The following is a 23,716-nucleotide window of genomic DNA, read 5'->3' on the forward strand; positions in this document are numbered from 1 at the left end:
ATAAAATTTAACTCGCGGTGACCCCCGGCAGCCGCAACAAATGATTGGTAGGTTTTGCTTGGTCTGATACCGGCCTCGTCGTTATTCTCTATCGTACGACGAATGGCCATGCTTAGTTCCCTGTGCTGTTTGAGCATCTCTGCTTTGCTTGGACAGCAGGGGTGTGAATGATCCAGCACAACCTTTGAAATGATCCAAGAACCGACATCCTTCAATGTGTGTATATAAATTCTTGCAGGACAGTTTAAACCGGCTATCGGATTGGTCTTCTCGACAAAAACTAAAAACATACCCAATCATTTCTGATATAATACACCTGAACAACAACAACTCAATTAAAAATAACAAAAAACCAGTAAAGTGTATATACACCCACACTTATAGCTAAAATACACCCAAAGAAGAATTGATCTACACCAGAGCGTCTGCTATAAATTCCAGGTAATTAAACAATGTTCAGCAATTTTTAAACTACACAATGCTATACAAATTACTGAAAATTAAACCTCAGGAACTTCGTTAGATTCAAATTCATAATCCACATCGCCTGGATTCAGCACACAATCTGAGCTTGAAGGATCCATTATCTTCAAAACGAGTTCAAACTTTGATTTCAGAAAACAACAAATCAAAAGAGAAAACGAAGCTCGAGTTGCAGAGAGAGAAAAAGATAACGTAAACGAAGAACATACCAATGAGAAAAGAAGAGGAAAAGATCGATGGAGAAGAATGAGGGAAGACGCGCGAGAAGAAGAACAACCAAATCTCAAAATAACGAAAACGAATACGGAAACAAATATTTTAAATTTGGAAGTTAGATATACGCGGGATATTATATAGCGCGTGTAATCAACGTACGTGGAGGAGCGCGTATTTTAAATTTATTGTTTAATAAACTTGTAAAGCATACAAGCCCTAATGGCTTGTATGCAGAGATTTTCCGTAAAAAAAATAATGAAACAGTTGATAACGAGTATTGTAATAAAAAGGAAAAATATTAAAATATAAAATAATATATAAAAAATAAAGACAATATTTATAAAAAAAAATATTATACGTGAATAGAAATTAAACACTTATAAAATTGAGATGAATAAAAAAAATTTCCATTAAAAAAACCGTCTTGTGCTCTTTGAGAGGTATATTAAAAACTATTTTAGAAAAAAATGTAGAATGAACAAATTATATACTCTAGAATAAAATCAACTTACACAATAAATATGGAATATACTTCTATTACTATCAATGTTAATAAATGACGAATTTAAAAGGATAACAAAATATTATTAATGTCAATTAAATTATATTGATCCATTAGTCTTCAAGGTAATTATCCTATTAATATTCATCCAATTAAATTCGCAACAAATTAATACTTAATCTACTGAATTAGGAGATATTGTAAAAAATTCAAAAAATTTAAATATTCCTTTATCATTCTCACGCCTTAGGAAATCCCATCTACCCCATTCCTCTAGCCAATTTTTTAATTTTTATCCATCTAAATCACTTAAACAATTTGACAAGAGATCTTCTTTATCTTATGTCATCTCTGCAGTATTATGTACACATGTCGCTTAGAATGTGACTAAAAACAATCTGTAAAATCTATACAGATTTAAATATGTACCTTATAATTTATCTTATTATAATATTTTTAAATTTAAAAATTATTTATCAAACACAATTATTATTATTTATATTTGTTAAAAATTATTTTTAATTTGATCTATTAAATATAGATACGGTAAGTTTTAAAAAATTACATTTTAAAAGTTAATTTTTATAAATTATTTTAAGGGCAATTTACCTAAATAAATAGAATGACAAAATCCTTTACCTAAATGTACAAAACTGATTGTTGTTACGTGCATGTGCAAAAACGTACTCTATGTAATCCGTGGCAACCCACCACGGTTTACGAAACGTACATAAACCGTGGCAGGTCACAACGGTTTAGGTGCAAAAAATATTGAGTGTAAACCGTGGTAAATCACCACGGTTTACGAAGGATGGATGGCATGCATAAACCGTGGTAAGTCACCACGGTTTATGAAGAAAGTGGCTTACACATAAAACCTGGTAACCCACCGCGGTTGATGTGTGTAGCTATATAAGTAATATTGTCTAAATTTTTGTTAACAAGGTAATTATTTAATATAGATTTTTTGATAGTACTACTATATACATTTTTTCACAAAAATCCTGTAGGTAAATATTTTGTTAGTACACTTTGTATCATGTTACATTAAAAATAATAAAAAAATTAATAATAAGGTATTAAACATATATATAGGATAACATGTTACCAAAAATAGTATAAAGGATATAACAATATAATATAAGCTATAGCATGATCACAAAAAAATAATATGGGCATGAGTAATGGCAGAAAAATACAAAATCAAGAGTACAGAACTAAGAAAAATCCTAAAATGTAAATCTCCATCTGTAAAGTAAAAATAAAAAAATAAAATAATAATCTCAATCCGAGACCATATAAAAAAAATAGTATATAGTAATACATAGCAATATATATGGCATATATTGTACTATTAGTAATTATAATGAACAATAGTTATAATAAGCACCAAAGAATTATGATCTATAACTTGAGCCTGAACTTGCAGCTACTGCTCTTGATTCTAATGGAGTTATTAGCATTAAGATTATCCACAACAATCCAGCACCTAACCCTGAAGGTGATCTTGAATAGCTTCAACTTTCCAAACTTAATTCTCACCGGTTGCTTGGCCTTCAACCGAAGAGGAACACTTCCACTTTGCTGCAGTTGTTGCTTGAATAGCCAATGGAGGGTGAGGATCGCTTGTACCGACTAAATGGCGTCGCTCACGTGGCAGGATATATCGACGAAATGTGAGGCGTTTATTATGTGTAAGTTACTTATATAGCTACACACACATAAACCGCGGTGGGTTACCGGGTTTTATGTGTAAGCCACTTTCCTCATAAACCGTGGTGACTTACCACGGTTTATGCATGCCATCTATCCTTCGTAAATCGTGATGACTTACCACGGTTTATACTCAATATTTTTTGCCCCTAAACCGTTATGACCTGCCACGGTTTATGCACGTTTCGTAAACCGTGGTGGGTTGCCACGGATTACATAGAGTACGTTTTTGCACATGTACGTAACAACAATCAGTTTTGCACATTTAGGTAAAGGATTCTGCCATTCTATTTATTTAAGTAAATTGCCCTTATTTTAAATACTAAAAACTATATTTTATCAAACTAAGTTATGCTTTTCTTTCATATACTTTTTTTTAAGGTAAAATATCATTTTGGTTAAATTTTTTCTTAAAATTAAAAGCATTCTCATTTTTAAAAAATATTTGCAAGTAATTGAATTTGTTTAGTTATCCAGTTATTGGCATTGTTCTTTTTTTTTGTAGTTAAGTTGATTGTCTTACTCAGATTTATGTGGTTAATTCTCTATACTATCATAACTGTTATGAAGGTCTAATGATTCATTTGAATTAGATAATGTTATATTGTCACTGTCATGACTTGGGTCTCTTTACTATTGAGAAATAATCTTCTTAGAGTGTCATTAGCAATTGTTCTTGTTAAGAGCTTTTTAACGTAGGTTACTACAATTTTTTTTGAAAGTCAAAACAAACTCAATACATTCGCTGGAGCATACAAACAAATAATAGATTCGAAGTAATTCCTATGTTATCTCCGACATAGCCATCAACTAATTTTACACCATTCTTTGGAGCTATAAAATGAACCATCTTTTACGCTCATCTTTTTTCATAGGCATCGTCCTCCAACTCTCAAAATGTTCTCTTATGGACCCCAGGATGCACTAGACCCGACCCAAATGGGCGATCTATGCGCACCATACCTGCCAAGCAAACTCACACGTAACAAACAAGTGTTGGATAGTTTCAACTTCCTTGTTGCACATCATACAAACATTATCATTCTGAGCAATGATGCCAAATCTACTCAAGCGATCATTTGTATTAACTCGACCTACTAGTACAAACCAATTAAACAACTCAACTTTAGGGGGTACCAGTCCTTTCCAGATACCATTGGTGAACTTGTAGCTAAGGATGTCATCTGTCAGAGTCTGTTCCTGCAAAGCCTGCACAAATGAGTTAGTAGTATAAACGCCTTTTTTTTTGTCAAACTTTCACACCACTCTATCTTATACACTTGCTATCAATCTCACAGTGTGCAAGATATCAAGCATTTGATTCAAGCTGTCGATCTCCCATTGGCGGAGTTCTCTCCTCCATTGGAAGTTCTACACCCACTCTATTCCATCCCAAAACGCACAGTCTCCAATTACGAATCATTTGTTATTTGAAACTAAGAAAAGCTTCGAAAAGGAGTCTTTCAACTTCTCCGACTGTAGCCATGTATCCTTCCAAAATCTGGTTGATCTATCATCACCTACTTCCATAGCAAGTCCATCAATCATCTTCTGTCTAACAATTTGCTCTTTTATTTGTAGGTTACATATATCTTTTCATGGGCCCCCTTTTGCTGGTAAAGCTTGAGTAGACAGTAACTGACTAGGGTTCAGATTATTGCAGGAGCACGCAATTTTCTTCCACATTAGACAATCTTTCTTAGAAAATCTCCACCACCACTTGAACAATAAGGCGGTGTTATAAACCATCGCATCTCCCACACCTAGCCCTTCTAGTTTCTTCGGTGCCTGTATCATCTCCCACTTTACAAGAGCCAACCCAGGTCTTCCATCCTCCTTCCCCCAAAAGAACCTCCGCTGTAGTAAAATTAATTTTTTTGCCACTGCAGTTGGCATTTTATACAAGCTGAGATAAAAAATAGGTAGACTATTGATAACTGACTTGATGAGAACCAACTTTCCTGCTTTACTGAGAATCTTTGCTTTCCACAAACTAAGTTTCTCCTCCACCTTGTGCATTACCGGCTTCCATATTTTTACCAGTCTTGGGTTTGCTCCAAGATTAATACCCAGATACTTCACCGGTAGAGTTGCCACCCGGCACTCTGATAGTCCGCACATCCGATCCACCCACTCCTGACTGCAATTACCGGTATCAAGTTGGACTTTTCAAAATTAATACTCAATCCGGACATCACTTCAAAACACCGCAATAGTCTCTTGTAATTTCTCATTGTTTCCTCATCTGGTGGACAGAACAATATAGTGTCATCAGCAAATTGCAGGTGTGATAACTATATATTATCCCTACCGACTAAAACTGGAGCTATTCTCCTATTTCTAACCGCCTCTCCAATCATTCTATTCAACACATCTACAACAAGAACGAACAGAAACGGTGATAAAGGATCGCCTTGCCGTAGCCCCCTTTCCATCTTGAACGGTTTCGAAGATGACTCGTTAACCATTATGGAGATAGATGCTGACCTGATACACTATGTAATCCATGTCTTCCATCTTCTATCGAACTCCATCTTTTTTAGCACAATATCAATAAAGTTCCACTTGATTCTGTTATAGACTTTTTAGAAGTCCAATTTAATTATTGCTAACGCCCTTCTTTTCTACTACATTTTTTTTATATAAATATTTCTTTTTAGTGGATCAAACTTCTTGACTCCTTTTGGGTTGGACTAAATTTACTATTAGATTTTGTTGTGAGATTAATTTTAAGATGAAGCTACTCAAGTGTGGGTTAAAAATAGACAATTCTAAATTTTTTCTTTGTCATTAAGTTATCCTCTAAGACCATCTACTCTTTACTTTTTGGATATTGGTTCTTCTTCTTTGTTAAAAACAAGTTCATAGACTCTATGTTCATAATATACATGAACAACTTGCTTGTTCTTTTGAGCATGAAAATATATTTTCATAATCAGTTTATCATGTGTAATAATTTGGAGGCCACCCTTCAAAGATCTATTAGAAGCCAACCACTATCATTAAGTCAGTTTGTCATAAGCAATAGCCAATATACTTGTGATAGTTTGAATATGAGAAAATATGTATATCTACATCGCTTTCAGATCATTCAAAAATTTGTCCATTTTTGTAAAACATATTTCCATCTTACTTTATGGTAATTGATCCTCCATAATAATATATGATAGTAATGAGAGGAACATTTATCTATAAATAAAAAAATAAATGATTAAACTCAGTATCTTTAACATTATCAACAAGTAAAATATAAACCTCTTTATTCAACAGTAAGGTTATGTTTGTTTCTGAGAACAAGACAGGACAAGACACTAAAAATAAGACATGACAAAACACTGATAGACAGAGACACAAAATTTTGTGTTCTTGTATTCGATTTGACGATAAATTTATCTAATTTTTTCATTCAAAAAATTTGAGATAAAAAATATAATAATAAAAATATAATTATAAAAATTAATAAGAATAATGAAAGAAAAAATAAAAAATAAGTTGTGTCATTTATTAGTGTCTTTGTGTCTTTTCTGTCAGGATGGACACGAAATACACTAATTCAGTGTCTCTTGACATATTGTCTTTGTTCATATTTTCTCTGCTAAACACGATTTTATGTCTTTGTGTCCATGTCTCAATGTCCTAAACAAACGCACCCTAAATGCATTCAACTCTAAACGACATTTTCATTAACACATCAAAATCAAATTCTAAAAATATTGAAACAAGAATCAACTATAACAAACCACCCATAATCAAAGAAATATTTTTACTTTAGCCACTAAAAAATTTAGTTCCATCAAACCCTAGCACAAAGTGCAGAACAATGATATGCATACCCACATAATAAACCACAAATAATCCTATTTAACTACTTAAAAAAAATAAATTAACAAGATTAATAAAAAACCAAAGCATCTCCTATGACTAGACAAATCCTTTTTGCTTACCTTAGAAAAAATTTTCTTTGAACACACACTCTCAAATAACAAAGCCGACGGTGGAGATCAGTCCTTTTTGAAGGGAGTCGCTCCAACGAAGGATTTGTAACTTTGTATGTGTTTTGAAAGGGAGAGAAAAGGTTGGATTAACATTAAGGGGTTTTATGTAAGCCAATAAAACGACGTCGTAACTTGGGATACCACTAATACTCCTTCCACAAGCTCCAGCATAGGGCAATAGCTATGGCTTCTTCGTCTTCAACTCCACAACTCTTCGACCTCGTAATCCTTGGAGCATCAGGCTTCACAGGCAAGCACGTCCTCAAACAAGCCCTCAAATTCCTCAAAGCCCCATCCTCCCCGCTCAGCTCCATAGCCTTAGCGGGCCGAAGCCCATCTAACCTCTCCCGGGCCCTCCAATGGGCTTCCGGGCCCAACTCCCCGCCCACCGACATCGTGCGACTACCTGGACATCACCGGCGAGGCGGAGTTCATGGAGCGGATGGAGGCGAGGTACCACGAGAGTGCCATGGAGTCTGGGTCACTGGTGGTGTGCGCGTGCGGGTTTGACTCGGTGCCGGCTGAGTTGGGAGTGCTGTTCAACTCGGTACAGTGGGTTGGTGAGAGCTCGCCGTACAGGGTGGTTGGTTACCTTACCGCGGATTCGGAGAGGAGAATCGTTGGGAACTTCGGAACCTTCGAATCTGCTGTTCTTGCGGTGGAGAGTGTTAAGGATTTGGAGGACTTGAGACGGTCCAGGCCCGCGAGAACCAGGCCCGCGGTAAGAGAATCTAACATCTCATATGTTCAAAGTTTGTTAAGACGCAATTCTGATGTTTCCATTAACACGTCTATTATCATGGAATAGTCCTCATTCCTTAAATGGCAGACAAATCTCTTCAATTGAAACTAAGTTAAACTGATTATCAGTATTTTTGTTGTGCTTACTTTCTTGAGCTTTATATTTTTTGGATTCAATGTTGATGTTATAAACTTGTTGCTTTTGCATGGTTGCAGATTCCTGGACCACCTCCTAAAGGAGCACTAATAGAACACCAGAAGAAAATTGGCCTCTGGGGAGTAGTGCTACCATCAGCGGATTCAACCCTCGTCGGACGAACATTTTCAACTCTAACTGAAAACCCTTACGGTCTCCCTGGGAGAAATGAGAGTGCTGATATGGTTGAGAAAAGGAAAGCCTTCTGGTCATCTGTGAAGCCTACTCATTTCGAAGTAAAACTCGGCTCAAAACATTTATTGAGCATTTTTGTGTATATTACCATTGGAATTTTCATTGGCCTTTTAGGAAAAACATCATTCGGAAGATGGCTTCTTTTGAAATATCCTTCTGTATTTACATTCGGTGGGTTCAGTAAGAATGGTCCGTCCAAAGAGGAGGTGGAAAGCGCCTCGTTCAAGATGTGGTTTGTTGGACATGGATATAGCAAGAAGAATGTTGCCACAGAGAGAAACAGAAAACCTGACATGGAAATCATAACAAGAGTAATGGGACCTGAAATGGGTTATGTAACCACCCCAATAATTCTCATTCAGTGTGCACTCGTTCTTCTAAGCCAACGAGACAACCTACCAAAGGGAGGAGTTTACACCCCAGGGATTGTGTTTGGTGCAACTGATCTTAGGGATAGACTTCAACAAAATGGATTGTCATTTGATGTTATCACGAAAAGCAAACTTTCTTCTTGATTCATAATAGTAATATCCTTTTTGGTTGGAAAAGAATACTGGATGGATCAGAAAACTGAATTGTAGCAGACTGAGTTATTCACGTTTATATCTGGGGTGAGTTCTGTTTCGATCCTACTATTGCACTTATTTGTGAGACTGACTGAATCTTTGTGGAGCTGTTTGAATTTTTCTTTTGGCTACTGCTGGGTGTCTTAGAACTGTAGAACATTTGCTCAAAATTAGTTTTTCTAATTTATGTAGCCGCCATAAGGTGGAATAAGGCTTTGTTGTCTTGGTCTGAAAACTAGTTTTTGTCGATATGTAAAGATGAAGAAGGCTAAATCTTTGTGATTTGTAGTCTATGACAATATTTGGTGTATTTGGTTGGAACAGCAGAGTCACAGACTTTAGCTTTGTGACATTTTCTTCTCTTTGTTGTAAAACTTTTTTTTTCCCCTAAAGTGATTTCCCCCTCTAATATGTTGAAAAATTGAAGAGCTTTACCAATTTTTTGTTCTGATATCTTCCTCTTGGATTTTTTTTTTTTTTAAACAAAAGAGCTCAACACACTAAGGTGCAAACAACACAACTAAACAGGCAACTCCAAGAAAGTACCAAAAACCAAAAGAAAGAAAGTTCGCATGTCATCTCCGACATAACTATCAACAACACTAGGACCGGGCACCTCTCCACTCGTCGCAGCTAAGCATGGTCATGTGGATGATGTATTTTATGCCTCTGCTTTGATTCTGAAATATCCTCCTATTCCTTTCCAACTAAATGTGCCAAATGATCGCACAGAAGTATCTCAAACGCTGCTTTCAATCCTCTTTCCTATGCGGCTCATCCATCCAACTTAGGAAATGGTCCTTCATCAATCCCGAAAAAGACCAGAGCCGGCCAAACACAAATAACCATACACTCCACACCTGCCAAGTAAAATCACAGCCAAGAAACAAGTGATGGACCTGTTCAACATCCTTAGAGTATAATACACAACTCTTATCATCTTGGCTAATAATTCCGAACTGACTGAGTCGTTCCTTGGTATTCACCCTGCCTACCAGGACAAATCAAGCAAACAGCTCCACTCTTGGAGGAACCAAACCTTTCCAGATGGACTTCGTAAAAGTGTAGCTGGTTACATCTTCTGGTAGCATTCCTTCTTGTAGCACCTGCACAAAGGAGTTAGTTGAAAAAATATCAAGTTTATCATATTTCCACACAACTCTATCCTCTCCATTATTCACTAGCCTGACCGGTCTCAACACCTCATATAACTAACTTAGAAGGTCTAACTCCCACTGAAAAAGTTCTTGCCTCCATTGGAAGTTCCAAACCCACTCTAACCCATCCCAAAACCCATAATCCCCAATAGCCGAACCACATTAGTTTGAAACAGAGAAGAGCCTGGGAAACCAATCTTTCAAGGATCCACAATGTAACTAAACATCCTCCTAAAACCGAGTCTGTCCTCCATCACCAAGCTCCATAGCCAGGCCTGTAATCATCTTATTCCTTGTATGTTGCTCCTTAATTTGTAGATGACAAATATCCTTCCATGGGCCTCCTCTAAAAGGCAGCACTTGAGTGGACAGTAACACATCCGGCCTCAAATCATTGCAAGAACAGACCACCTTCTTCCACAACGGGTCCACAACGGGTACTCTTCCTTAGCAAAACGCCACCACCACTTAAACAACAGTGCAGTGTTTCTAATCATAGCATCTCTAATTCCCAACCCACCTAACTTCTTAGGGCCTGCACCAACTCCCATCTCACCAATGCCATATCATTCCTCCCATCATCTTTACTCCATAGAAATCTTCTCTGTAAAGAAATCAACTTTTTAGCAATTGCCTGCAGTATCTTATATAAGCTCAAATAATACACTGACAAGCTGTTCAAGACTAATTTAATGAGCACCAAACTTTCCCGCTTTGCTTAGCACTTTGGCTTTCTAAAAGTTTAGTTTCTCTTCCACCTTGTCGATGAAAGGCTTCCAAGTGTTAACCAACCTCGAATTAGCTCCTAAGGGGACTCCAAGATATTTAACAGGGAGAATATCTTCCTTACAACCCCACAGCCTACACATACTTTATACCCACTGCTCTTCACAATTGATTTGAATCAAATTGGACTTTTCGAAGTTGATATTGAACCTTGACATCAACTCAAACCATCGCAGCAGCCACTTGTAATTCTTAATCTTTGTTTTCTTCTTTTCTTTATTACTTGTAGTGGTAGAGATGTAATTAAGGCATAACTCGCTTCGAAATGTTTTTGGTTTTTCACATTGGCACATTTTCTTTTTCCCTCTCTGTACATGCTTAGAGTTAGAGATCGAGAATTGGAGATTTACAAAGGTATTCTGACCGAAAAATAAAAAAGAACCAATGATTTCTTGTGTACACTATTTTTTTTGAGTGTGAAACAATCTCTTTATGATTATTTTATATTTTATCAATTATTTTTAATATTAAAAGTGAAAGATAAACACAAAAATAATACGTACATATTTTTCAAAAATAAAAAAGTGAACAAAGTGCAACTCTAAAAATTTTATTAGAGCAAAGTTTCATTGATTATTAGACAACTATTTTTAGTTATTTGATTCGTACGTATCAATCAACCATAACTGTCAATGACTAATTCTTAATCTTATTGTCGTCATGTATTGGTGAGTAAAAAAATTGATCATGAAACTGACTATATAAGTGTATATACACTGGCCCTAAAGATGGAATTTGAAACATGATGCTTAAGTAATTTATTATTAATATTTTGATTTTTTTTTTCAAAGTTATTTTGTACTCCAAAGAATATATGTTTCTTGTTGGCACTATCTTAACAAAATTCTTGCTATTATGTATTAGCGGAAAATTTGAGAAAAATAGGTAATTAATATATTATACCCACTAAAAAAACATGTTAGACAGAAAACTCAATCCACTCTAACCAAATATTATCTAAACGTTTGAGATACCAAACACACACTACAACTTGTAGTTTGAAGCTCTATGCTGCCATTATACGAAGAAGCTCATTGAAACGATAAAGATTCAATTTCCTACAAATAGGATACACCTAAAACTTGTATGAAATAAGATACATCATATTAATCAATCTGGCCACCTTACACTATCGGAAATTTATGAAAGTTGAATATTTATTTACCTAGTCGATCAACATTTCCCCATTTGTTGTCTGAATCGTGTCCTTGGTGCTCTGTATGCTTATACCTTCACTACGTTTCTTCATTTCCTGGGACTTGACAAACTCCTCTATTCTTGCTTTGAGTTCAGTGTCAGGAATCAGCATGTCGGCGGTAAGATGGGATCGGTTGAATGGGTCCGACTGCACACAAAAAACCAAATATAAAAAGCATAAACCGAGAACCTGTAATTTGATAAGAACATCAATAATGAGAACAAGAGGCTTCGTACGCTATCACTAAGAAGGTGCCTCTGTATGACAGGTCGATCAACTACAATTCTTGAAGAAGGTAAGATGACAGGATCCTTCATTAAAGTGTACTGCAAAATAATAATGAAGCTTCTTTAACCCTAGTTATCATAGCACTTAAAATAGTAATTCTTTGTTAATCAAAGTTTTAGAAACGTTACTTGAATTGGATCAAGGAATTCATCTGGAATTTCTCCCAAGGTAGCTTCAGTATCCATGGCTTCAGAAGCTGCAACTTTTGCCTTAGCACCGAGTTGAATGAATTCTTGTATGATTCTCCCATCCTCACCTATTCTATGAAGAACCTCTGCTGCAGCACTAAACAACTGCAGTGAATTCTTAGTCAGATTGCACGGCTTTTGGTAATGTGGAACAAAGATAATTTTTGAAGAACAGTCTGCTAGATATTAGAAGTCTCATGAAACTTACCTGATCATTGTATGATCGACCATCCTTGGAGATGGCAGCTGGGAATATGGAATTTGAATCACCTCTTGCCAGGTGAACATATACGTGCACAATCTTCAAATGAATAATTTAAAGTTTAGCCGTTTACTTTTCTATTACAATCACAATTTTGATACAACATAATGTGTTTGATAATTTCTTTTTTCAGAAGAGTTAACTCCAACCTGTTTAAGCAAATGCTTTGGACGAAATTCATATTTCTCAGGATCTTTCAGACTAAGAGATTTTCTTTGGGGACCCACTAGTTGCAGCAGAAAGTAATTGAGCATACTAGCCACTCTTTCAACCTTTGAAAGATAAAAGAGGAGGAATGAGAATTAAGCTGACAATAGCAAATATATTATCTAGCCACTAAAACTGTTTCAGGAGACAAAAAGATGAATAACAGAAAAAGGTCGAAAGGAGAGAATACCATCTCTGGAAGTAGGAATGGAGCAGTAATCTGCTCTGATGTAAACGCAAGCATACTCACATCTTCATTTGCCAACTTCATATCTATCCGAATAATCTACAACATTCTCCAATATTATAAGTTCCATTAGGTAGTACATTTTTATTTGTAAATTATTTTTGAAAAAAAGGAAAAAGGAAGATATCAATTAGCCCGAAATGTATGACAGACATTTTCTTGAGAATGGAATAACCGTGTCCTCTCCTGCCTCTCTTGAAGTGGCCGTCGTTCCCATTCAGCTGTATTTGACATTTCAGCCTCCAACTCTTTTAGCTCAAGAATTTTGTTCAGACTTTCATCAAGAAGATAAATACTATCATTAATCAGGAAGTTTAAGAAATTCAGATAAACACCCTTTTCCTCTTCCTTAGCAATCTGAAAGAAGATTAAATTCAGGGGGGAAAAATGAGAAACATTGGTGTATGAATTGAGATTAAGAATTGATGAAAAGAATCCCTCAAAATGTGTCTCATCAACTACCTGTCTCCAAGCATTACGATGACTAGGGACCTGCCATAGGTATTCAAGGAGTTCGGCTATATTATGGCGGATATTAAATTTGTCATAGAACTGCAGTGAACAAGGGACAAGTGAGAAACTTGGCCAGGCATTCTTGTACTTAACAGCACGGAAAAATCAATTGTTTCAATTTATGGTGGCGCTTGGAGTGTTATATAATTTATGTATATCATTATATCAACAAGTGTTTTGTATAGGAAACAGTTTGAAATTAAATTCATAAGGTTCCCCCCTGATACTGCCAATACCATATTTAGGATTACATTTGCAAACAGTTAGCTATTCAAATATCAACCTAACAAGATAGCCTTGAATCAAAATGCAGACTGACCTGCGTGTGAGACCCGGTGAACTCAATGTCAACATAGAGTTTTAGAAGATTCCTCACAAGATACTCCAGAGACAGTTGGTGGCCTTCAAATAAAGTAGCTGTGGCAGATGAACCGCTGTGAAAAGGGAATAGGGAACACATTGCCTATTATTAGCTTTATGAAGTCAAGCAAATACTTAGCAATATGAAAATATTAGTAACAACCTAGATTTCTAACTCTACACAACACAGACACCAAATTACCTCCTACGGGGCATCCAACAGTTCAAGACTTCGACCATCTTTGCTCTTAAATATGGGTTTTTGATGAACTCAGGGCTAGCCATAAACATAATTATGAAGTTCATAAACTCATCCTGCAGAATCCAGAAAAGATACATTATCATGCATAAGTAAAAGTAGTTGGGAGACAAATGATTAATCTCAGAAAAAGCACTTGGAGATGGAGTATACCAGCACAACTCCATCCAAGGCCTTGGGAATCCGGGAAGCAAATATTAGAAGTTCCATGGCATCTTCTACAAAATGCTCAGGCATAGTTGCAAATTCCATTGGGCAAGTCGATTGTAGAGGCATCTTAAATCCACCAACCAAGCTAACCAACCAAACAATCATCAAACGGTAGAAGGATAGTGCATTCTGAATAAGCGTGTTATCCTGAGGAAATAAAATTGAGATGAATATATTGAATCTTTTAAGCTAAAAGGACTTTAACAACTTGTAAGAAAATAATATAATGAGTCGTTAAGCAAGGGTTTCGTACTCATTAGCAATAATACATATTTTCTTCCATTTTCCATGCTATTGTCAGAACCAATAATAAATCCCTATGTTGGATCAAGTTATCAATCATCCATGATTTTGACACACATGGGAGTAGTGATAGAAAAGTTTGTAAAATACACTGATTGCACCAAGGAATAGATCAGGTCATAGCGTAATAATAATTATCCAATTTAAATCATTAATGCAATCATAATTCATAAGTGGATGTATATAATTAGTCCGCATACAATGTAATTTATATTAAAGCAATTCAAAAAAAATTCCCTAAAGTTCTTGGATCCATTATCAAGTATTACATCTAGAACTAGAAAGCTATTCAACATTATGAAATAACTGAAACACCTAGGAAGAAGAAGAAGAGAGAGGCAGGAACCAGGAAGCAGAGGAGCAACTTATTTCATTTTGGTATATATTACTTGTAATTCTATTTACAAAGATAAGAAACATGTAACAAATGGAGAAAAAAATAAGATTTACCCGCAATATTTGAGCTTCATAACAAAGCTTTTCCTGTGAGTACGATTCCAATTCTTTCTCAAGTCTAGTTATATCCAATTGCAATTGGGGGGTGGGAGATTGCTCTTGCATAGCTTTTAGTGTTGAAAGAGCATCTTCACATCTAGAAATATCCTGGAAAGAATATGACTCCTGACTTCAGATTTTACAAACTTGGATGTAATCATTCAAAGGTTTACAGTTCAAAGCAAATAAGAAATAGGGGAATATTTAATATTTAAAGTTAAAAGAGTCCATAAAACAATAGTAATTCCCCAACATGTGTTACCTGAACTAAGTGTTTGAAATCAGAAAATGCTTTTAAAAGGCCCAAGTTGAGCACTCTTGCAGTCATAAAGAAGCATTCACAAATGAAATGATATTCCGTCTTTTCACCATGTCCAGAAATTTCATTTGAAAGCTCACCAGCATTACTACCAGAACTACTTGCTTCTTGAGATTGCTCCAAGCGTTTCTGGCCATCATTATTTTGATTGTTTCCATTAGCCCGTTTATTGCTATTAAGCCATTCAGTAACTTCTTCCGATGATGCATGTAGAGCAGTCAACCCACTAAATAGGATTATACCAAGTTATTTAAAGAGGGTGACATGAAACTTCCACAAGGAACTTAGCATTTACTATATATGAGCCTCACCTTAGCTTCAAACGGTTGGAGTAGTGTACATATTTTGGATCAATTTTATTCCTTTTGGTTAAATTTGCATCTAAAAATGGCTCACAAAGATGAAGCATGACAGCACTGAGATTTACAAACATGCCTGAACTTGCACAAGTTATAGGGTCAACCTGTTTTTCAAAGGAATAAAAAAGGCATAAGTATTCTCACAATACATAAAAACATAAATTAAGGAAGAAATTTACCTGTATATGAGCCCTGGATGCATTTATATTGATCACCTCGGCAAGATACTCAAGTACACTATCACGAGTATCTTTACTCTTAAGGAGAATGAAGAGAACTTCATAGAGGCCATCATACAAATTATTCATGACAGTTTTGATAGTCGAGAATGAAGATAATAAATCTGCTGGTCGTCGAGTTGATGCATCAGAAAAGCACTGTTGTCTGGATTTTAAAGGAGGTTAAAAGAAATTGTTAAAATATACGAACTCAATTCAATACCCCACCTGAAAACTGAAAGAGATCCAAACTATGGTACTTGGAATAAATAGATAGACTTCAAAATGAAAGATAATATAGTGAAACCTAGAGTATGACTGAAAATAAAGATCAACACCTAACAGATTGGAAGCGACAAGTGAGTAGGGGGCTGCGTAACACTTTGGCATTGTGTTTACTGAACATCTTGGTCTTTTCTCAACGGGGATATACATGTTCATAAATCTAATCCACCAAGCACTACTAAAAGGTTACTTATTACTTAGTAAACATTCTATCAGTTGTCTTCTCCAAATAGTTGAACTGTCAAAACTAGTTAGTGCTACTCTCCATTGTTTTCTAACTATGAGAAAAGCAAGCCTACAACATAATCCCCTAGGCTGCGTTTGTTTTTGTTCCCTACTGAACTTAGAAAGATACGAAAAACACACAAACAAGAATCAAGTCTCACCCAACGTCAGGCTGGCTCCTGAAAAAGGTTTGATCAGGAAGAGCACTAATGTGAAAGAAGGGACCCAAAATGCTGGTCATCTCAATGGCACGGCCATTCATATAAACCCCTTTGGGAATCCACCACTCATGGCTCACAAGTGACTTTGCACCAACAGGGAATCTCACCAAGAACAACAAAGCCCTCAAAGAGTCCTGAAAGTTCCCAAGAGCAGAAACCTTCATCACACTTCCTCTCAGCTCCTCATACAGTCCTTTCAAGATTGGGTCCAGGCTGTCAAAATCCGAGTCCCTAAAGAACTCCTCAAGAAACCCCGGTGGACTCTTTGGCCCTCCGCCACCACTGCTACCTCCGAACGCGTCGATGCCACCGCCAACCTCCGCGAATATCAGCGGCAGCAGAGGCGACGCGGTTCCCGAACCGGAACTTTGATTCCGGTTCTGAAACAGCTCCGGATTGCCGAGGTGAATCCTGCAGTATGAGACGCACAGTTTCTTGGCCTGTTTCACCACCGCCTCCATCTCCGACCTGAGGGTTTTGTCCTTCATGTTGGCGATTTTCTTTGCCTCCTCATGCGCGCGGTGGTAGCAACCGGTGAGGTACTGGAACGGGGATTCTCCGACGCCGGGAAAGTCGCCGGATAGTCGATCAATGAGGACTCGCTCCATCAAATCGCGCGAGAGGCGGAGGTCCTTGCCTTCGCTAAGAATCTCCGCCGCTGTGAGCTCCAAATAGACGTTTCTGGAATCGGCGTTAGTCGCGGCGGAATCGGTGATCGACACGAGAAAGATTTTGCGGATGATTATGTCCTCCACTTCCTGTGGAGTCCTCTGAGGTTTTGCGGCAGCCATGGTCGATCGAATTTGAGTTTGAGTTCAAGAGTTTTCTTCGATAAAATTGGAAAAAAGAGATGGGAGAGGGTTTTTATTTTCTCGAGAAACAAACGAAAAATAAGAGAGAGAGAGAGAGAGAGAGAGAGAGAGAGAGAGAGATTATTCAGAATGAGGGAAGTGAATGAGATTAAGTGAAAGTGAGAAGGGAAGAGGTTAGCAACTTAGCATGGTTTTGGAGAAAGGAACCTTCGTGTCCGGGGAATGCTGTTGCTGAGTTCAATCAAATTGGGATTGTTTTGAGCTTAAGCTTAAAAACACTTCTTAAATGTTAATAAAACATTATCGAGAAAAAAATTCAGTTTAGTCTCTGAACATTCGAGTTTTAATTTATGAATCCTCTTAGGAATCAATACAATATTTGTACAATGTATATAATGGATTATTTATTGAATTAATCTCTACGTATAAATGATTTTGTTATATAAATCTTACAAGTCTTCTAATTGATATTACGCTCAAACGCGCCTTTAACAGATTTTTAATTTTTGAAAAAATTCTGTTTCTTTTTTCGAATTTCTTAACTTCTCTTTCTCCTTCTTCATTTACGTGTTTTTCTCTCTATTCTCTTTCTTCGTTATTCTCGATTTCCATTATTTTTTGACATCAAGCTCTGAAATCGTTTTTGAAGTGTTTCATCTTCATCGTCGTATTTCTCGTTGTTTTTCTTTTGATTTTGCAACATTATGTATTCTTTCCTTGTTTGTTTGATTTTTTCCTCTAAAAAAAATATGAGAATATGAAATAAGAAAATGAAGCAGCAGAAGATGAGGAGGAGAAAGATGAAGAGTTCTGAATTATACATAAGGTATACTTCAATGAATTTTGAGTGTATTTCTTAAATCTTTTGGGTGTATTTCTATAATCCTTTAGGTGTATTTCTATAACCGTTTGGGTGAATTTCTGTAATCGTTTTGGTGTATTTTTGTAATCCTTTGGGTGTATTTCTGAAGTTCCATTATCTTTAAAACGATTTCAAAGCTTGATTTCAGAAACCATGAAAATAAAAAAAAAACGAAGCAATAATACCAGTGATAAACGCGGGTAAAACAACGAATGAAAAGGCGAAGAGAGTAACACACGAAGGAGATAGAACAAATTTGGCAAGAAACTCATTTTCATGGAAGAAGAAGAAGAGTCGTTCATAATGCATAGTGAGTAGCGCGCTTTGGAAATAGAAAGTGGTTAAATAACATGGGTGTATTTACTCTTGAATATGGGAGTGTAATGCGTCGTGTGTTTTGTTGAGCTTGTGCCAACTTGTAAGACTTCTAAGCCAAAAAGGCTTGTATGTGTAGCAGAATTCTTATTTATTTGGCTCAATATGAGTTAAAAAATAAATATCCAAGATAAAATACTACTAATTTTTCAAACACAATACATCCATACTATTCAGAATAATCATCCGGATTCCAAGGATAATAAACATCTGATATCCTACTGAATCGAACATCTTTAAACTCCCATTGTACATATTGTACAAATATTTAATTGATTCTTTATACTTTCTCTTAATTTGTTTCTTAAAATTTCAATTGTTTCAATTTAGTTTTTAAATTTTAATCACGTTAATTCTTGCGATAGTTTCTGTCACAAAATCAATTAAAAAGTTTAAGAACTAAATTAAATCAATTAAAATTTTAAAAATTAAATTGAAGTTAGAATATAATTTCAGAGACCAAACTGAATATGTTTTCAACATTATTGCAAGTTATCTTTTGAACTTTTTAATGTTAATATTTATTTTATGATTGTATAAATATTTTATTCGAAAGTAAATAAAAATAAGATTAGGAAATAGTCCGATGCCAAATTATCAAACTTGTTTTCTTTTTTTTTCATTAGTTATCAAATTTGTTTTAATATCATTTAAGAAAAAATCAACTCGATTTAAAATATATAATTTGTTGTGATTTGATTTAACTTAGTTTAATTTTATTTTTAAATTCAATAAAATCTTATCCAAATACGTTAATAATTAAATTAGTCTTCGAAATATAAATTGTTTGTCAAATTCGTTATCAAAATATTTTTTTAATTAAATAATCTCTAAAAATTAAAAATTAATTGCATAATTTCGTAAATAGATTTATATTTTTCGTTTATAATTGACCACGTAAAATATTAATAAATAGCATATCATCACCCCTAAAACGATTCATAAGATTCATAAGGGTTGAATTGACACAAGATAACATCGTTTTGTGTGATTATTAAAGGCAAATTCTGTCTGTGATGATGGAGGCGATGCTGTTGTAGTAATAGAGATAGGTTTAGATATAGATCTGAAGTTGGTCTAGAGATTATTGGTTTGGTGATGGAAAATAAGGATAGAGATATTGTTAATGGTGATAGTTGTGATATAGAGGACAGTTGTAACACATGCCCTTCATGCCCATAGAAATGACGTCGTTGACACCAGTGGTATCAAACTTAGAGGGAATTATGCTGGTTTTCTTACACCTTTTATAATGGCTTCAGAAAGTTCCAAAAGGTGCATGTTGCATGTGTTATCTTTGTATCAAACAAAATAGAGGCCAATTTGAAAGTTGTTCATGTCATCCTCCAATAGGTCTACGCCATAAAGTACAACCTTTGAGACTTGGGTTAGGTTATGATGGAGGAAAGGGATTAGGAGGCTCTGATGGAGAATAAGAGGATGATGCAACGGGTGGAGAGTGGAGGAGAGAAGTAGATAAGAAGAGAATGGATTGCATTGTGTGATAATTTAAAAAAGAGGACACCAAATAGAGATTTTACAAAAGAAAATTCGGATTTGACAAAAGTATGATGGTAGTGGAAGACTAACGAGTAAGTTTGAGATCGTTGATGAGTTCTCTCAAAAGCTCCAATCAGAATTGGAAAAGACAACTTTAAAGAAGTTGAAGAAGAAGAATCCATGTTCTTAGTTTGCTGCACATGGATCTAATTAAGTCACCCTTGTTATTGTTGTACCCTAATTTATCCTATCAAATCTAATCCAAGAGGGAGGTTGGGATCTCGATCAAGAATAATTTTAAAATTTAACAAAAATTATAATTTTATTACAGAAGGACAAACACGATTAGTTTTAAATTTTTATGGAAATAATTTGATTCAAAAATTTATTTGTGGACAAATTTGACAAATAATTCATTTTTTACGAACTAATTTAACTATTAATCTAATAATAATATATAAATGATATAAAAAATGTAACAAATTAAATATATTATATATAAAATTTAAATTTAATAATAAAATAATAATATTATATGCCAATTTTTGAGTACGATTGTATTGATTTTATTTTAAGAAGTGAATTCGAAATTCAATAGTTTGTCAAAAAAAAATTTTAATATATTTTAAATTAATGTGATTTTAATCAATTTTAAACTTAAATTAGATTAGAGAAGTGTTTTTATTTGGATTTGTTTGGATTTACACATTCTTAATTTAAAGAATAGTTTATGAATGAAATTTCACCAAAATGGCTTCTAATATATGATTAAATGGGATTAAACTATAATTTTTTACAATAAAATTTTAGTGTGTTTTGACAATTTTTTGAAGTTAAAAGTATTAAAAAAGTAAAAAATATATTTTTAAGAAGTTATAATTCTATATTTTTAAAATATATTTTTAAGAAACTATAATTCTATATTTTAAGAATCGCGATGGGACGAGATTGCAGCAAGGATGGTAGATTAGGCACAACTGGCGGTTCTATGGTAGTGTTTCCTAGAACTTCTTTAAAACTGAGACATGGAAGACAAGATGCAAGGCACAAGAAGGCAGTAATTTTAAACGGTAAGCCATCCTTCCAATTTTTTGAATAACTTGATAGGGTTCATAGAAGTGCTTTTGCAATTTGTTATATGTCTGATGGGTGAGAGACTGTTTCCTATAAGGCTTCACCTTAAGCCAAACCCAATCTCCCACCTCGAATTGTTTCTCGCGGCTTCTCTTGGGCTCCCTGGAGAGAGTGACAAAGCTCTCTGTCAAGAGCATCCTTGACCCTAAAAAGATCATCCACTACGAGTACTATGGTAGAACTTGGTATGCACCTAGGCAAGGTGTGCATTGGAAAGCTGTAAAGTGCTTCATAGGGTGACATAGTGAGATAAGAGTGATAAGAATTGTTATATTACAGCTCTGCCCACAACAAATAGGATGACCATTGATTAGGATAAGAGTGTGTACAGGGTACGGGTTTTTATAGATTTCCTTGCAGAGAAGGTTTTTATAGAGCAAGGAGGACGGGAGGAATGGTATGGCATTGGTAAGATGGGAGTTGGTGCAGGCTCCAAAGAAGTTAGGTGGTTTGGGAGTTAGAGATGATATGGTTCGAAACACTGCACTTTTGTCTAAGTGGTGGTGGCGGTTTGCAAAGGAAGAATGCCCATTGTGAAAAAGGTAGTCTATTCTTGTAATAAACTGAAGCCGGATGAGTTATTGGCCACTCAAGTGTTACCTACCAGAGGAGGCCCTTGGAAGGATATATGCTAGTTGCAGATAACCGATCAACAATTAAAGGATAAGATGATTACAGGTCTGTCCATGGAGATTGGTGACGGTCGGCAGACCCAATTTTGGGAGGATGTATGGCTACATTGTGGTTTCTTGAAAGATCGATTCCATCGGCTCTTCTCTATTTCAAACCAGTGTGGTTTGCTTATTGGGGATTGTGGGTTTTGGGATGGGCTTGAGTGGGTTTGGAACTTCCTATGGAGGCGAGAGTTTTTTCAGTGGGAGTTGGATATTCTGGGTCAGTTGCATGAGACTTTGAGAGCTGTGAGGCTAGTAAATAATAGGGAGGATATAGTGGTGTGGAAATATGATAGACTTGGTATTTTTTCGACTAACTCCTTTGTGCAGGTGCTACAAGAAGGAATGCTTGCAAAGGATACAACCAGTTACAGCTTCACTCACTCCATTTGGAAAGGTCTAGTTCCTCCAAAAGTAGAGTTGTTTACTTGGTTTGTTTTAATAGGCAGGGTGAATACTAAGGAAAGGTTGAGTCGGTTCGGGATACTCAATCAGGTTGATATGAGGTGTGTGTTATGCAACAGGGACATTGAGCAGGTCCATCACTTGTTTCTTGGCTGTGATTTTGCTTGGCAGGTGTGGAATGCTTGGATATCTGTGTTTGGCCGGCTATGGTCTCTTCCGGGATTGATGAAGGACCACTTTCTAAGTTGGACAGAAGAGCCGCGTAGGAAGGAGGATCGAAAGCGATGGTTGAGGTGCTTCTGCACGATCATCTGGAATATTTGGATGGAAAGGAATAGGAGGATATTTCAGAATGATAGCAAAGGTGTAGAAGAAATCATCAATATGTCTGTGATTAGCTATAAAGAGTGGGAAGATGTGCTCTCTTAGTGTTGTTGATGGCTATGTTGGAGATGACATGGGGAACTTCTTTTTGTGTTAATTTCTAGGTGTTGTTCGTCCTATTGTTTTTAATTCTGCTCCACTCTATTGTGTTGAGCTCTTTTATTTCAAAAAAAGTAACATAAGAAGGTTTAGCTAATAGCAATTCACATTTCAAATAATCCTGTAATCTAACAACAAATAAAGAAATCACCCAATCCTCACTTAATCCTGTTACTTAATTAGTGAGTTCCTCAAATTGACTTTGGTATTCGGCTACCATAGTCACTTGCTTCAGCTTTTTAAGAGTCGTTTTAGGGTGATAAAAATGATTGTGTCCAAAATACACCAATAAAATATTTAGAAAAGACTCCCAAGTATAACTGATTTTGTTGTTGACTCCCCAATGATACCAAAAATATGCAAGTCCAGTTAAATGAAACGAAATCATATGCACTCTCGTGTCAATGGGTACCGACAATCATTCAAAATATTCATGCACTTTAAAGATCCATTCCTCAACATTTTCACCGTCAAAAATAGGGAGTTCAGCAATCAGCATTAATACCTCGACCAAACTGGTAATTAAAGCTTGCAGCATGGTGGAAGAAGGTGTGGAGAGTATCTTCTCCATCCGATTCGGCTTCCACTTGCTTCTTTTTGAGTGCTTCCTTGAGCATGCCTCTTACGTAATGAATCCTCCAAGTTATTTATCCTCTCATTGGTGATTGAAAACTGGTGAGCAATCTCCACATGACTTCTTTGTAGAGTTGTGAGTTCAGCATGATGATTGAGTTTACTGGGACTTGCTATTCTCTCAATGAAAG

General features: G+C 35.6%; 2 protein-coding genes and 1 pseudogene across 2 annotated transcripts; 2 read left to right on the top strand and 1 right to left on the bottom strand.

Annotated features, from left to right (window-relative positions):
• Positions 1 to 6,849: 6,849 nt before the first annotated feature.
• On the top strand, positions 6,850 to 9,045 carry LOC107471236 (probable mitochondrial saccharopine dehydrogenase-like oxidoreductase At5g39410; annotated as a pseudogene).
• A 2,376-nt stretch (positions 9,046 to 11,421) lies between these two features.
• LOC107471184 (probable ubiquitin conjugation factor E4) lies at positions 11,422 to 17,766 on the bottom strand. Its single transcript, XM_016090623.3, has 16 exons — positions 16,648 to 17,766; positions 15,938 to 16,142; positions 15,711 to 15,862; positions 15,343 to 15,625; positions 15,036 to 15,188; positions 14,226 to 14,429; positions 14,016 to 14,128; positions 13,773 to 13,887; positions 13,403 to 13,492; positions 13,094 to 13,297; positions 12,884 to 12,979; positions 12,636 to 12,758; positions 12,433 to 12,525; positions 12,165 to 12,329; positions 11,985 to 12,074; positions 11,422 to 11,895 (listed from the first exon to the last, which is right to left on the bottom strand). The coding sequence occupies exons 1-16, from the start codon at positions 17,496 to 17,498 to the stop codon at positions 11,716 to 11,718; spliced, it is 3,117 nt and encodes a 1,038-aa protein (XP_015946109.1). The 5' UTR covers positions 17,499 to 17,766; the 3' UTR covers positions 11,422 to 11,715.
• A 4,292-nt stretch (positions 17,767 to 22,058) lies between these two features.
• Positions 22,059 to 22,898, top strand: LOC107471121 (uncharacterized). Its single transcript, XM_016090562.1, has one exon. It carries the CDS (start codon positions 22,059 to 22,061, stop codon positions 22,896 to 22,898), a length of 840 nt encoding a protein of 279 aa, XP_015946048.1.
• The last annotated feature ends 818 nt before the right edge of the window (positions 22,899 to 23,716 follow it).

This window comes from Arachis duranensis, chromosome 10 (assembly GCF_000817695.3).
Source record: "Arachis duranensis cultivar V14167 chromosome 10, aradu.V14167.gnm2.J7QH, whole genome shotgun sequence".
NCBI lineage: Eukaryota > Viridiplantae > Streptophyta > Magnoliopsida > Fabales > Fabaceae > Arachis > Arachis duranensis.

Coding starts and splice junctions, on each gene's coding strand:
- LOC107471184 (XM_016090623.3), bottom strand. CDS start 17,498: ATGGCTGCCGCAAAACCTCAGAGGACTCCACAGGAAGTGGAGGACATA. Junction 15,189..15,342: donor ATTTCAAACACTTAGTTCAG/GTAACACATGTT, acceptor TATTCTTTCCAG/GATATTTCTAGATGTGAAGA. Junction 11,896..11,984: donor GGCACCTTCTTAGTGATAGC/GTACGAAGCCTC, acceptor TTTTGTGTGCAG/TCGGACCCATTCAACCGATC.
- LOC107471121 (XM_016090562.1), top strand. CDS start 22,059: ATGATTACAGGTCTGTCCATGGAGATTGGTGACGGTCGGCAGACCCAA.